We start from the raw sequence: 15,868 nt of genomic DNA, 5'->3' as shown, positions 1-15,868 counted from the left end.
GGGGTGGCCAAACCTTTGTGTTTAATGTCGGTCCAATTCGATACGGCCCCTAAATAAATATTGACCCCACTAAACTGCTCATATTTTGTGAGAACAATGAATGCATGCAAATTATTTCACCAATTTAGGGGAAAAAATGGCTAATTGAATGCAACAAAAAATACAGCACTCTTGATTATCCAAATGTTTGGCCAGTAGAATTAAAGAACGGATCAGGCTGCGGGTAGTTCGCCAAGCCCGGTTCTAACGGATGAGTTTGATATATGATCTCTTGGCCGACTTTCTAATGATGACTCCTGCAGGGATTCGACTGCCCGGCCAGCCAACCAGCCATTCACTTTATTCTCCAGATCACTTGGCTAATTTAACAGCCCCCCCCCCTCCCCTCACTGAAATATCCACTTGGACCGTTTGTACCATTTTAACAAGCAAAGAAAAGGCCCGATTCTATTGCAGCGTCGCGGGAGCTTAATTAGCCGTCCAACGCGTATGTTGGTCATCATCTTAAAGCGCAAGTAAAGTAAACATCCGCCACGCTTCGCTGGCCTGCCGTGTGCGAGTTCATTCCGGGCGCCTCCTTTGTGATGTGATGAAATCTGGCCGTGGTTCAGGCCAAATTCAGATGGGCAGACCGGAGTCACATATACAGGAGGAATGTGTTAAGAAGCTCATTAATCAGCTTGTCTTGGACTGATAATAATTGCTCAGCTCGGATCGGCTAATATATGAGCAATCGCCGCTTGTGATGTCAGCACTAGGTCAGGGGTCGTTGGGTATTTTTCAGAACGGATCATTCTTGCGTTCAACTAGGGGTGTAAATCGCGGGTTTTGTCACGATACGATATAATATCGATACAAAGAACTACGATACGATATTTGCCGATATCTTAAAGCCTGCTGCGATTCATTCACGATATATCGCGATATAGTGCTCTACGATCGATATTTTTTTTTAAATAAAAAATATAGAACAATATCCTGATTTATAACAATTATACGCAAAATCAACAAGGTACTGCAAACTCTTTATTTAGGAAATTACAAGAGTATTGCAGTATACAAAGTGTTTTTTTAACACTGAACTTTGATGTCGTGTTTTTTCTTTAAATGTGCGGCGAGATTTGTGCTCCCTGAATATTTGATCACCGCATGGCAGGATTTACAAACTGCACGTGTCTTGTCGGTTGAGCCATCTTTTCTTTGGAATCCAAAGTGCTTCCAAACGAATGACTTGAAGCCTAAAGGGGAGCAAATTTCCTCGTCTTTTTAGACACTAGCCATAGCACCAGCCCAGGAGCCACGTACTAGTTGTCGACTCCCCTTTCACGTGCCTGCTCTGCTCACAACACAATGCCGCGCACTGCTCCCTGCTCCGGGAAAGAGGAAGCAAGCAACAATGAACTGGATTTCAAAATAAAGTCGCGTCTAATGTCCGAAGTCAAACACGGCGATATAAATCGATGTTTACGTTTAGCATCGATGCCAATAAATTGTAGAGCATTATATCGATTAATCGATGTATATCGATGTATCGTTACACCCCTACGTTCAACTCATCGATTATTTGAGTAATTGTATAAAAATTGCAGATGTGTTGTATTTGTCCAATAGGGGGCGCCATTCTCACCGCAATATGTATGACTTTGCATGTATATGGCTTTAAAAGGCAGGAAAGTATATACCGTTTTTTTCCGTGTATAGTGCGCAAAATTTACCTAATTTATTGTCCTAAAATCTGGGGTGCGTATTATACATGGGTACAAAGAAAAAAAAATTAAATTTTTTTTTTTTTTAATTTTTTTTTTTTTTTTAAAGAAAGTCATGGTACAACAAAACCAACAACAGGACTGACCGACAAAGTCGTGGAACAAAAAGACAGGGTGACATTACCAAAGACAGGAACAGAATGACAGTAACACATGCAATGATCCAACGGTGAGCGAGGGGCAGACAGGACTTAAATACAAAACACGTTACATCGATTGAGGTGACACAGGAAGAGAGGGGCGACGCGAACAGAAACTATGGCAACCTAGACACATAGCAAAACTGGGGACGAGACATGACAAATCTCCCCCGAAATAAAACTCACCTTTCTTCTTGTTTGTTGTCAATCGCGCATCGCATTCAGCCATCCTGGCCAACACACTTAGTCAGTAAAATACATAATTGACGACACATCGTTTGATGCGATGGTGCAATCCTTGAGGGTGTGTTATTGTCAAATATTGTTTGTTTTTAATCTCCATCGCGGACCGGACGTCATACGGAGGCCGCCATTACAGATGCGCAGAACGGATGCGCAAGACACGTCAGGTATATTAAGAGCGAGAGTTGTTTTCTTCCTATTAGTTTCAATTCACAGTTTAATTAGCAGTTTCAATCAGCAAATAACAAAATGCGTATTACAGGTAAAATTTTATTTCACAACACTTTGCCTTGTTCCTTTGGTCTCTGCTGTTCATCCTAAAACACAAAGGCGCTCTTTAAGCAATGCGACAGTGAGCGCCCGGCGCGCTGCGGTTGCGCGACCGCACCAAATTAAGCTCCCTGCGCAGTGCGCACTGAGGTCCACTTAAATTTTAGAAAGTACATCAGGACTTTAAAAATATCTTCTAAATTTCAGCGACGGCTCTGTCACAATAATGCTACCAGCGCGGTGCAGTTGGGCGGTCGGCGGCGTGCTACGGTTGAGCGTTCTCTCTCGCGCTCTCTCTCTCGCTCTCTCTCGCTCTCGCACACACGCGCACACACGCGCACACACGCAAACCGGATATCATACGGAGGCCGCCATTACAGATGCGCAGAACGGATGCGCAAGACACGTCAGCTATATAAAGAGTGAGAGTTCAGTTCTCTACCTAAATCCGTATTACAGGTAATATTTTATTTCACAACACTTTGCCTTGTTCCTTTCGTCTCTGCTGTTCACTTCAAACATGCTCCATGCGACCGCAATGCTCTCGTATCAGACAAGGCTTGCTCGATCACCTGCTCGTTTGCTGTCCCGTGCGCGCACGAGCGCGGTGGTGCGTTTACGGGCAGTCGGAGAAATCAACGCCAACAAAAAAAATTACATCCAGCCTAGTTAAGACCATACCAAAGACTATAAAAATGGGACCCATTGCCTCCCTGCGTGTGTGACAATCATTGGGACTTAAAAAAAAAAAAAAAAAAAAAAAAAAAAATTTGAAATTTTTTTTTTAAAAAAATTCATAAAAATTGGGTGCGTATTATACATGGGTACAAGCTTTTTTCCAGCATCAGCATGCCATTTTTAGGGGTGCGTACTATACATGGGGGCGCACTATACATGGAAAAAAACGGTACATATAAAAAAAATTTAAAACTCCTCCACTCACCTCTTTCATTAGACTCATAAACTAAACAATGGTGAATCACTGATGTGTGTTCCTTTTTTTTCTTTTTTAGATGCTGCAGTCAGATCTGAAAGAACGCGAGCAGCTGGTGATCAGCACTTTGGAGCAAGCTCGCATGTTTTTGGCTGAGCAGCCCATCGAAGGTCCGGGAGAACCGCGCACGAACCTGCAGCCTAAGACAGGTTGGTACCAGGGTGGGGGTGTCGGCATTCCTGGCGATGCTGACCCACCCGAGAAACTAAAAATGCATCAAATTGTTAAGCCGCCGCTCTTAAATGATCCGCATTTTGTCGAGTCACCGTATTCGCCTACAAACAATTCTCTTCCGCCGTGAATATTTCAAGCCAGCCAAGATTGCGGCCGTGGTGCGACATCAGAGCCTCGGCAGACATGGCTGTGATCGCTGACAGCGCTATCAAAGTATCGTCTGATTTTATAAATTGATAAAACGACGAGTTTAGATCACAGTGTTTGCACAGCGCTTAAGCAAAGTCGTTGGGATGCGGCGGATTGACTCCGTCATAATTGTTACGTTAAATCTGTGGGACGACTTCTTCCAGAGCTCAGCCCGGAACAGAAGGCCCGCGGCCTGGCCCGGGCTATCCGTAAGCAGACGGGCGAGGTGAGGGAGCGCTGGGAACGTCTGAGGGGCCACGCGGGAGGCTGGCAAACTCAAGTGGAGCGAGCCCTTGAGCGCATGCAAGAACTCCAGAGCTCCATGGACCAGCTGGATCTGCGACTAACCCGGCCCGAGGACGCCAAGTCCAACTGGCAGCCCGTGGGCGACCTGCTCATCGACTCTCTGCAGGACCACATCGACAAGACCACGGTAGCCATTCGGTTGAGAGGAACCAAAAATAAGTATTTAATTGTCAAACATGTCTTTTAGGTGTTCCGAGAGGAGATCGGCCCGCTGCGTCAGGACGTTCAGATGGTAAACGAGCTTTCGGCAGAACTGGCTCCGCTGGACATCCAGCTTTCTTCCACCGCCTCCAGACAGCTGGACCAGCTCAATGTGAGGTGGAAGCTACTCCAGGTACAGTGAGCCACCATTTTACCTCAAACCCAATAAAATAATTGTTTATCATAGTTTTTCTACACAACTTTGCAGGTGGCAGTGGAAGACAGACTTAAGCTCCTCCGAGAAGCCCACCGAGACTTCGGCCCATCCTCGCAACATTTCTTATCCAGTGAGTAGCTAAATTCTCTCAGCATCTATAAGACATAAGTTTCATTTTCATTTCACAATTTAAACATCCGCAGATTTTTATCTCCTTACGTTTTTGGTGTCTGTCATCTAACATTGGCTCTCATTACACTGCTAGCATAATTTTCCCTCTGGGATCAATAAGGCCCTGCTCTTATCTCCCAATCTAATTTTTTTTATGTCGTTTCATCCTTCCGTGCACTTGTCTGCGCTTGTGACAGAGGCGGGATGGCGGGAATCAGCCGAGCGCATGTTTTCACCGCTAATAATTATGCAAGTTCGCCACCCATATTTCCTTTCATGCATTCCTTTTTTTTTTTCTCCATTTCCTTTGTCTGCCTGGAAGACATACTCCCTGCTTCCTCTCTATTTCACGCATGGTAGCGTTTTATTGCTCACACAAGTTATTTTAGGTCAAATTTGTACGTCTTATCCAGCGAGGTAATGGTGTCTGTCAAGACAGCGTTTGTATTTTTGACTCTAGCCCCTCACTGTCATCTTTCTTTCTCTCCATAGCGTCTGTGCAGCTCCCCTGGCAACGGGCGGTTTCTCAAAATAAAGTTCCTTATTACATCAAGTAAGTGGCCAAACAAATGCGGTGATGTTACGTCCCGAAAGGCAGCGAGATCACACGGGCCCCACGGGAGGTGGCCGGCCCCTCCGTAGAATAGGCCCGAGCCGTGGCAGCGGGCGCCCAGCAGCCTGGCAGTGCCGCTGGGGGAAAATGCACTAAGTGCCAAAGCCCATTCATTTACAACGGCCGGCGGTGCTTCCGTGAAAGCTTATCCGCCTTCTGAGCTCTCCTGCCGGGCTTGAGTAAGAGACCGCGTACGGTACTTTACGGAACCCTATTTGGCCCGCGGACCGGCCGGCGGGGCTTCCTTGAAAGCCAGTCCGCCCTCCGAGCTGTCCTGCCGGGCTTGAGTAAGAGACCGCGCACGGTACTTTATGGAACCCTATTTGTCCCGCGGACCGGCCGGCGGGGCTTCCTTGAAAGCCAGTCCGCCCTCAGAGCCGTCCTGCCGGGCGTGAGTTAGCGGCCACGTACGGTACTTTATGGAACCCTGTTTGGCCCGCGGACCGGCCGGCGAGGCTTCCTTGTAAGCCAGTGCGCCCTCCGAGCTCTCCTGCCGGGCATGAGTTAGCGACCGCGCATGGTACTTTATGGAACCCTATTTGGCCCGCGGACCGGCCGGCGGGGCTTCCTTGAAAGCCAGTCCGCCCTCCGAACCGTCCTGCTGGGCGTGAGTTAGCGACCGCGCACGGTACTTTACGGAACCCTATTTGGCCCGCGGACCGGCCGGCGGGGCTTCCTTGAAAGCCAGTCCGCCCTCCGAGCCGTCCTGCTGGGCGTGAGTTAGCGGCCGCGTACGGTACTTTATGGAACCCTATTTGGCCCGCGGACCGGCCGGCGGGGCCTCCGTGAAAGCCAGTCCGCCCTCCGAGCTCTCCTGCCGGGCGTGAGTTAGCGGCCGCGTACGGTACTTTATGGAACCCTAATTGGCCTGCGGACCGGCCGGCGGGGCTTCCTTGAAAGCCAGTCCGCCCTCTGAGCCGTCCTGCCCGGCGTGAGTTAGCGGCCGCGTACGGTACTTTATGGAACCCTATTTGGCCCGCGGACCGGCTGGCGGGGCTTCCTTGAAAGCCAGTCCGCCCTCCGAGCCGTCCTGCCGGGCGTGAGTTAGCGACCGCGCACGGTACTTTACGGAACCTTATTTGGCCCGCGGACCGGCCGGCGGGGCCTCCGTGAAAGCCAGTCCGCCCTCCGAGCTCTCCTGCCGGGCGTGAGTTAGCGGCCGCGTACAGTACTTTATGGAACCCTAATTGGCCCGCGGACCGGCCGGCGGGGCTTCCTTGAAAGCCAGTCCGCCCTCCGAGCCGTCCTGCCCGGCGTGAGTTAGCGGCCGCGTACTTGAACTTTTTGGGGAGTGATTAAACTCGTCCATGCAAGCTCATTTGGTGCCTGATGTCCAATTTCAACCAGTTTGGCCAGTGTGAGATGGAGGTTAGTGGCCATTAAAAAAGATGCAACTGCTATTATTTATCTGTGTAACATAAAATGCCCCCAAAAAGTAACTCATTTTATTCCTGGTGTAAAAAAAATAAAATAATCCCATGACGTCAACATTTTTATCTACCTGCTGCAGTCTGCGGTTTCCCCTCCAGTGACCTCATTTGATTTGTTGCTTGCTTAGGGAGAGATGGCATTTAATAATGGCCTTGGAGACAAAATGTCAGCATCCCGAGTGGTTCTCTCCGTCCCCTCACGTGACCTCCTGACGCAGCAACAGAGGCCCCTTCGGGACCACTTGCCATTTGAACCCGAATTTATTTTACATTTTTAAACATACTTAAACTTATTAAGAACAAACAGTAGTAAACATCATTAAATAAAATAAAAACTAATTAAGAATGTTTTGTACTTTACATCAATTCAATGCCAATGTTGCTACTCATTCTGCTGTGCTAGTATTGACCACATGGGGGTAGTATAAGACAAGATATAAGTCTTTATCCTTACTGAGGAGAAAGAATACGACAGTTCATAGTCAACTTCTTAGTGGAAATTGCATTCTCTAATTGCTCCCACAAGTTCTCCCAACTGAATGCTTTCTGCAGTTTTATCTCAAACTCCAGAATCTAAATAACATAATCGTCAAAGTTAGTGAGCGCACGCTTCAGGCGCCGCCGTTGTCATTCGGGCAGTCATGAGCTGCTGATTTGCACGCAAGCAAGCGGTGAAAGAAACGCCGCCCCGCTCTGTTGTGTGTTGCGCCTTTGTCATGATGAGCTTGCACGCTGCAGTCTGCTTATTTATTAGCCTCTATTTTATTCCTAATGGGCTAATAAACTAGCAGGAAGCGGAGCAATGCTTAACCTGTTAAGGTTAACTTATTTCCATGCCGCCACCTTTTTTTTACCGTTTTTTTCCATGTACTATAATGCGCCCCCATGTATAATACCCACCCTAAAAATGGCATGTTGATGCTTGGAAAAAGCCTGTACCCATGTATAATACGCACCCAAATTTTGACTCCTACTTAAGTCCGTAAACGTAAAATTATTTCAGAAAAAAGATCATCTTTGGGAACAACCGGATGTTATTCTGCCGGTCAGTATCACTGCACATGCGCTAGCAAACTCGATAGCGAAGAAATGTTTCGGATTTGTGTAGGGTACATTGTGACAGCAAACGAGCAGGTGATCGAGCAAGCGTCTGATACGAGAGCATTGTGTTCGTATGGAGCGTGTTTGAAGTGAACAGCAGAGAAGAAAGCGCATCTGTAATGGCGGCCTCCGTATCATATCAGGATTTGAAAAAAAAAAAAAAAAAAAAAAGATTTTTTTTTTTTTTTTTACCCATGTATAATGCGCACCCCAGATTTGAGGACAATAAATTAGTTATATTTTGCGCATTATACATGGAAAAAAACGGTATTTATTATTATTACTTCGGATATGATGTTTGCCAATATGTGGTGGTCACTTTTTTTGACATTACAATCAATTATCATGATGGCCTCTTCTTCTTCTTCTGTTGTTTTCAGCCATCAGACGCAAACGACCTGCTGGGACCATCCAAAGATGACGGAGCTCTACCAGTCGCTAGGTAGGAAGAAAAAAAATGCTGCTATTGCCATGAAAGCTTTTAATTAGCAATTAGCAAAATTCTGCTTTTGCTCAAGAAACTTGAATGACTTTTTTTGGGGTGGGGGGTGATTTGTCTTTTAGCGGACTTGAACAACGTGAGATTCTCTGCCTACCGCACCGCCATGAAGATCCGCCGACTGCAGAAAGCGCTGTGCTGTAAGTCGTGCACACACACACACACACGCACGCACAAGCGCACACAAGCGCATACACAAAAACTTCTAAGTGGGTGCTGTTCAATTTTTTTTTAGTAACAGCATTGTTGGACTAAAGATAGACTGGGGAAGTTACAATAGAGGTAATTGAGTAAGTTAAACAACGTACAGGCTCACAGTGACAAAACAATCCAGCACCCGAGCGACAATGTTGTAACGGCCGCCAACCCAGCCGCCGTCTCGCTCCAAAAAGATAAAACGACTCCTTGATGCAGGTGCGCTTTCAAGCTTGTCCCCGAGCCGCTAATGAGCTGCTATAATTCGAGCCCATCATTTTATTTTTTTTGTTTCGCGTAGCTATTTGTTGCGGGGGCGTGCATTAGCCTGATTGTTTCCAAATGCAGTCACTTCAATTCCAGCAGCAATGTCCGACACACACGCAGCATCGTTTTAATGTATTTTCCTCTTTTCTGTGAATGTCTGCTCCTGTTCATGTGTTTGAATGACACATTTGGGCACAAAGGCACCTGATAGGCAGACGAAAAAAAATGTCTAATTCGGTTAAGTCTGTGCCGGGGGGGGCTTTGAGCTTGCGTGGCAGCCGGTTAATGTGTGTGTGGACTAAAAGTAGCAGACAGCAATATGAAGTTAGTCCCATAAGTGGTGAAGGGGTGGTATCATCAGAGTTTGAGTTTGACGTAGATGACAATGAGAACAAATGTAGAGTGACAGCTTAATGGGCTTTTTGTTTTTCTTATGTTCTAGAACAAAGCATATTCATAAAGCGCCTGTTGCAGACATCTCAAGGGTTGTATCTCGACTCAGTACAACTTTCACAGTGTAAAAAAATGTATATTTCCCAACTCTGCCTTTTCCATCAAGTTTTTTTTCTTTGCTTTATATTAAAAAAAATGTGCATAACGGATGAATACGTCACCGCCAAATGACATTTATGGAAGCTTATTAGCATCATATTAATAATTAATCACAATGCTGCATCTCTTCTTTCACTCTCAGCTATGCGTGTATGAACACGGGATTTATTCGAGTATCGATTCATGTCCTCTTCCTGCAGTGGATCTTTTGGATCTGAGCGTGGCCCAGAACACGTTTTCTCAGCACAAGCTGACCAACAACAATCAACTGATGTCGGTCCCGGACGTCATCAACTGCCTGACGTCCATCTACGACGGGCTAGAGCAGGAGCACAAAGACCTGGTCAACGTGCCGCTCTGCATCGACATGTGTCTCAACTGGCTGCTCAATGTCTACGACACGTAGGTTTCTCCGGGACGGTCCTAATTTGGATCAGAACTATATTAGATGACGTGTTCCTTTGAAAGCGGTCGCAGTGGGAAAATCCGTGTCATGTCGATGAAGATCGGCTTGCTGTCTCTCTGCAAGGGTCACCTGGAGGAGAAATACAAATGTAAGTTCACGGAGCCCTTTTGTTCCACTCCAACATGTTCCTGTAAGTTTACTGACTTTCTCCGCAGACCTTTTCAGTCAAGCGGATCCAGCGGGGGACACGTGCGACCAGCGGCAGCTCGGCCTCCTGCTCCACGAGGCCATCCAGATCCCCAAGCAGCTCGGAGAGGTGGCCGCCTTCGGGGGGTCCAACATCGAGCCCAGCGTGCGAAGTTGCTTCCAGCACGTGAGGACGCTTTTAAAATGGCAGACAGTAGTCTTCATGCCGCGTCATTTCTATTCCGCCGCGTGACCACCGCAAAGCCAAAGTTGAATATTGAAGCGGTGCTCAGCGATCGCAACGTCTCTCATGGTCTGGGGTCAGCTGCCCCCTGTCCTCCCTGCTGCTTTACGGCGGCCAGCGAATCAATTTTGCAGCTTTATCACTGGATGTTTCTGGCATTTAACGACGTCTTTATCCCCTCAAGGATTGCACAGTCATTCCTCACTCTCGCTCTGCTCCTTCCTTCCGCCAACGCTTCATTTCCGGGAAGTGAGCATTTAAATTGGGTGAGGCTATAAATTTCATTTTTTTTTCTCCTGTGGATTCACACGCACAAATAAATTGTATGCTGGCTCCGTCTCGAAATGGCGAGGCAGATGTGCTGTCGTGAATAAGTCATTCAGTCATCAAAATAAGTTAGCTCCTTGAAACTTGCTTTCACACACACATACACACACACACACACAGAAAAACAGACAAGGGCCGTTACGTGACACCTGCATCCGTCCCGTCAATGACGTCCAGTCCATTTGCTTTAACGAGCTCATGATGAACGAATGGCCCAGCTATAAATTTGGTCTTCTTGACTCTACTTTTGTCACCGGCTTCCATTTAAGCATCCATCTGTCCTATTGGGGTCACGCCCTTCACGCCGCAGTAGCTCATCTCTAAACATCATAAGTCTACCATTTGGACTAACCGAGCAAATGCAGTTCAAAAAGATATTGCGCAAAAGCTGAGCTTTGCTTTGTTTTGTTTTTTTACAGCGGTCCGGTACAAGTTATGCCCAAAATCTTTTGCTTTGGCCAGTTGGCGCCCTGTGAAAGAACATTGAGGCTAATTTGACGATTCAGTCAGTTTGAAAAGCACCGCAACCTTCTGTTGTCCTTTTGTTGGTGTTGGAAAGGTTGTTTTTTTGGAAGGTTCCCGACACTATTTTGACGGCCTTCTCGAATTTACTTGTTTTCATCTTCATAGACTGGACAGGTGGTCAATTTAAACCATTATGTGTTTCCATCAAGCTAGCTGCCCCAATGTTTTTCAGCATGTGCCGTTTGCTCTCTCGTAGGCGACCAGTAAGGTGGAGCTAGAACCCAGGCAGTTTGTGGACTGGATGCGTCTGGAGCCTCAGTCCATGGTGTGGCTCCCCGTCCTGCACCGAGTGGCCGCCGCCGAGACGGCCAAGCATCAAGCCAAGTGCAACATCTGCAAAGAGTGTCCCATTGTGGGATTTAGGTACGCCGCGTCTCGAATTGACCCGGCGCCCGGATCTTTTTTGTTAAATGTTGCTTCTAAGTGTGTGCGTGTAGTTGAAAGGCAGACATGCACACACGCTGGTGCTTGCTGTTAATCATAAAGGGCAGCTCTGCTCTGGTGGGCATTCATCTAAATGTCAGCAGATGCCAGACCACTCACTAAATACCATTTCAACCTCCATGGGTTTGAACCCTCACAAAGAAATGTTGGCCAACAACTCGTAGCACACGTGCACTTTTGCGCATAACGCTGTCTTTGACTCGTGCGAGCAGTTGAGCACCATGATATACGACTTGTGAGGGCTCATCCGTCACCCGAGACCCTGCCGAGGAAAGAGATAAAGGACTCTGGCTATTATGTCTCTTTTTTTTTCCCTCCTCCTTTTTTTAAGCCGCTAAATAGCTTTCTGGCTGCGGCTGACCAGGGATGGAGGTGTTGTGTTTTGAGCGGAAATGCAATTGTCTGTCACGCCGTCAGCAATTTGAGGAGGCCGTTATTGTGTGTGAGGTCGCAAGCGGCAGGCGAGTCGCCACCGGGGGAGCTGCACCAGCCTTGACTTTTTAACAAGGCGAGAGTTGCAGGTTGTTTAATTTGCCATTTTATGACTAAGACAATACGCAAAATGCTTTTCAGGGATTTTTCAAAATGTTTCTTGCAGCGTGTTTAATTTATTTTTGTATGATGCCTCACTTTTTGTCCATTCCTTTTTCTTTTTTTTTTTCGTGTGTGCAGGTATCGCAGTCTGAAGCATTTCAATTACGACGTGTGTCAGAGCTGCTTCTTCTCCGGACGCACCGCCAAAGGTCACAAGCTCAACTATCCCATGGTGGAGTATTGCACGCCGGTGAGACACACAAAAAAATATATTATTAAAATACTATCATGGCTTTCTTGGGATAAATCAATCAATTCTGCCAATTATTAAATTAGGTGTCATGAAACCTTCAATTGTGTTTTGTTTACCGTTCCATCAACACTCTGGTCGAATTCAAATTGCCCTGGAAAAAAAAATATTACGTAATGCTCGTTTTTCTTCTATTTCTCTGGCACAGCAATTTCCGTGCAAGGAAAAGAATGTAATCAAAGGTACATCTGTGAAAATGACCCACAGCCTCTTTCTAATTTAGCTCTCTCATTTTTTTTTTCATCATTTTAATCTGTTTTTCCAATTCTGGCAATGAGACGAATATTGACTACCGCTCGACGAGTGAGCGTCTGTCATTTTGCGCCGAGTGACTTGAAAGCGTCTTTTCTTGGCCTTTGCTCCTGCCGTGCTGATGAGCTTCTCTGTTTTTTGGAAAGTGTTTGGTCTCTAACGGCTGTCTTTGCCTCCACTAGACGACGTCGGGCGAGGACATGCGAGATTTTACCAAAGTGCTGAAGAACAAATTCCGCTCCAAGAAGTATTTTGCCAAGCACCCACGACTGGGCTACTTGCCGGTGCAGACTGTACTCGAGGGCGACAATATGGAAACGTAAGGCATCTTCATAAACACAACAAATTTGGCTTTACTATTAGGAAAGTAGTACCGCAATTCAAATTTGGAAGCCAAGCATCTTTTTTTGAGGTTCCACCGTGGCCTATGGTTGATGAAACTGTTTGAAAAGTTGAACATCTGGCATTTTCCTAACACATCTCCTCACACACCTGTGCACCAGTGGGATGTGGAGTGTTACTTCGCCCTAGCTCCCCCCCCGCTCTCCCGTGTTTTTGCTTAATTATGCTTTGGTGCAATGTTTGTTGCAGCTGTGCCGTAGCTCTCCTTAATGTAGGATGCTGATTAACATCCTCGCGCAGCAACGTGTCAAAGAACAACAAATAACCCACCGAGAGCCCTTTAACTTTAAGACCGTGTGGTGTTCAAGCCACACTGCGGCAGGGTTTTTTCAATTTTTCCATATTTTAGGGATGAAAAGATTCCACTGGATGACGTCCTTCAATGTTACTCCCTCACTTGTGTTTTTTTTTTTTTGTGATCCACATTGAGTGGATTTGACCCGGACGTGTTTTGTGGTGTCCTTCAACCCCTCCCTCCCTCCCCACTCTTACAGTCCCGTCACCCTCATCAGCATGTGTCCGGAGCAGTACGAGTGAGTATCCACGACCGAGCACCAGAATGTTCTTTTATTTATTTTTAATAATTTTATAACAAACCACACGTCGTTCGACCTTGCCTCACCTGAACTAAAGCCATGCCTGAATTGCATGTTTGCTTGGCCTGCCTGACTCATCCACACTGGCTGTGCACGTGACGCCGACACATCTGCTCACTTCCCTTCCCTAAAGCATTGCGAGCAGCGGCTGTCGAAAGCCCAGGGCTCTCCTCGTAGATCATCGCCGGTCCCTCATTCCTCTTTGCAGGACGACGTTGTGTACGCGTGCCTGCGTATGTGTGCGTGTGTGCATGTGAATGCTTTTAACGAGGTTTTGGTCGCTTGCCCAAACATTCATCTCCATTACGCCGTTCGTCTCCAGGCTGTCCCAGTCACCTCACTTGTCCTATGATGACACCCATTCCAGGATAGAGCAGTACGCCAGCAGGTACCCCCCCAAAACCCACACCCCGCCCGTCGTTGGAGTATGTTGTGCGTAATGAAAAACAGTGTACTTAGTAAGAAGTCCTCCGTGAGTCGTCACCTTATCGTGGTGGAGGGGTTTGCGTGCCCCCATGATCCTAGGAGCCATGTTGTCTGGGGCTTCATGCCCCTGGTAGGGTCACCCATGGCAAACAGGTCCTAGGTGAGGGGCCAGACAAAGCACGGCTCAAAAAGCCCCTCATGATGAAAAAGATATATGGACACAGATTTCCCTCGCCCGGACGCGGGTCACCGGGACCCCCCTCTGGAGCCAGGCCTGGAGGCGGGGCTCGAAGGCAAGCGTCTGGTGGCGGGGCCGTCGCCCATGGGGCCCGGCCGGGCACAGCCCGAAAAGGAAATGTGGGTCCCCCTTCCCATGGGCTCACCACCTGTGGGAGGGGCCAAAGGGGTCGAGTGCAGTGCAAGCTGGGCGGCGGCCAAAGGCAGGGACCTTGGCGGTCTGATCCCCGGCTGCAGAAGCTGGCTTTTGGGACATGGAATGTCACCTCTCTGGCTGGAAAGGAGCCCGAGCTGGTGTGCGAGGCAGAAAAGTTCCGACTAGATATAGTCGTACTTGCCTCCACGCACAGTTTGGGTTCCGGTTCAACCCCTCTCGAGAGGGGCTGGACTCTCTTCCACTCTGGAGTTGCCCACGGTGAGAGGCGTCGAGCAGGTGTGGGTATACGTATTGCCCCCCGGCTGGGCGCCTGCACATTGGGGTTCACCCCGGTGAACGAGAGGGTAGCCTCCCTCCGCCTTCGGGTGGGGGGGATGGGTCCTGACTGTTGTTTGTGTCTATGCATCAAACGGCAGCTCAGAGTACCCATCCTTCTTGGAGTCCCTGGAGGAAGTGCTGGAGAGCGCTCCTTCTGCGGACTCCATCGTTCTACTGGGTGACTTCAATGCTCACGTGGGCAATGACAGTGAGACCTGGAGGGGCGTGATTGGGAGGAACGGCCCCCCCGATCTAAACCCGAGCGGTGTTCTATTATTGGACTTCTGTGCTCGACACAGATTTTCTATAATGAACACCATGTTCAAACATAAGGGTGTCCATGTGTGCACTTGGCACCAGGACACCCTAGGCCGCAGTTCGATGATGGACTTGTGGCCACATGTTTTGGACACTCGGGCGAAGAGAGGGGCGGAGCTGTCAACTGATCACCACCTGGTGGTGGGTTGGCTCCGATGGTGGGGGAAGATGCCGGTCCGAGCTGGCAGACCCAAACGCTCTGTGAGGGTCTGCTGGGAACGTCTGGCGGAATCCCCTGTCAGGAAGAGCTTCAACTCCCACCTCCGGCAGAGCTTTTCCCACGTCCCGGGGGAGGCGGGGGACATTGAGTCCGAGTGGACCTTGTTCCGCGCCTCCATTGTTGAGGCGGCCGACCGGAGCTGTGGCCGTAAGGTCATTGGTGCCTGTCGTGGCGGAAATCCCCGAACCCGCTGGTGGACACCGGCGGTAAGGGATGCCGTCAAGCTGAAGAAGGAGTCCTATCGGGACGTTTTGGCCCGCGGGACTCCGGAGGCAGCTGACAGGTACCGGATAGCCAAGCGGAACACGGCTTCGGCAGTTGCTGAGGCCAAAACCCGGACGTGGGAGGAGTTTGGCGAGGCCATGGAGAATGACTTCGGCACGGCTTCGAGGAAATTCTGGTCCACCATCCGGCGTCTCAGGAGGGGGAAGCAGTGCAACGTCAACACTGTTTACAGTGGAGATGGCGTGCTGCTGACCTCGACTCGGGACGTCGTGTGTCGGTGGGGAGAATACTTCGAAGACCTCCTCAATTCCACCGACACGCCTTCCATTGTGGAAGCAGGGCCTGGGGACTCTGAGGCAGACTCTCCAATCCCTGGGGTCAAAGTCACTGAGGTAGTTAAAAAACTCCTCGGTGGCAAGGCCCCGGGGGTGGATGAGATCCGCCCGGATTTCTTGAGGGCTCTGGATGTTGTG

General features: G+C 48.5%; 1 protein-coding gene across 14 annotated transcripts in view; it reads left to right on the top strand.

The window, feature by feature from the left end:
* Positions 1–15,868, top strand: part of utrn (utrophin) — an 85,152-nt gene that overhangs the window by 62,135 nt on the left and 7,149 nt on the right. For 9 of the 14 annotated variants that reach the window (XM_061270586.1, XM_061270596.1, XM_061270585.1 and 6 more), the window contains 15 exons: positions 3,433–3,562; positions 3,941–4,209; positions 4,270–4,416; positions 4,492–4,570; positions 5,104–5,164; positions 8,136–8,197; positions 8,320–8,394; positions 9,469–9,670; positions 9,737–9,822; positions 9,890–10,047; positions 11,153–11,319; positions 12,073–12,184; positions 12,679–12,815; positions 13,393–13,431; positions 13,817–13,882. In XM_061270586.1, the coding sequence (XP_061126570.1) occupies positions 3,433–3,562; positions 3,941–4,209; positions 4,270–4,416; positions 4,492–4,570; positions 5,104–5,164; positions 8,136–8,197; positions 8,320–8,394; positions 9,469–9,670; positions 9,737–9,822; positions 9,890–10,047; positions 11,153–11,319; positions 12,073–12,184; positions 12,679–12,815; positions 13,393–13,431; positions 13,817–13,882 (1,790 nt within the window). Of the gene's footprint in view, positions 1–3,432; positions 3,563–3,940; positions 4,210–4,269; positions 4,417–4,491; positions 4,571–5,103; positions 5,165–8,135; positions 8,198–8,319; positions 8,395–9,468; positions 9,671–9,736; positions 9,823–9,889; positions 10,048–11,152; positions 11,320–11,731; positions 11,898–12,072; positions 12,185–12,678; positions 12,816–13,392; positions 13,432–13,816; positions 13,883–15,868 lie in introns of those variants that run through there. The other 5 variants (XM_061270587.1, XM_061270592.1, XM_061270588.1 and 2 more) reach the window with 4 other exon arrangements.

Source organism: Syngnathus typhle, linkage group LG22 (genome assembly GCF_033458585.1).
Source record: "Syngnathus typhle isolate RoL2023-S1 ecotype Sweden linkage group LG22, RoL_Styp_1.0, whole genome shotgun sequence".
Classification (NCBI taxonomy): domain Eukaryota; kingdom Metazoa; phylum Chordata; class Actinopteri; order Syngnathiformes; family Syngnathidae; genus Syngnathus; species Syngnathus typhle.
Note: the sequence above shows the minus strand (reverse complement) of the source record. Positions and strands in the feature narration are given on the sequence as shown.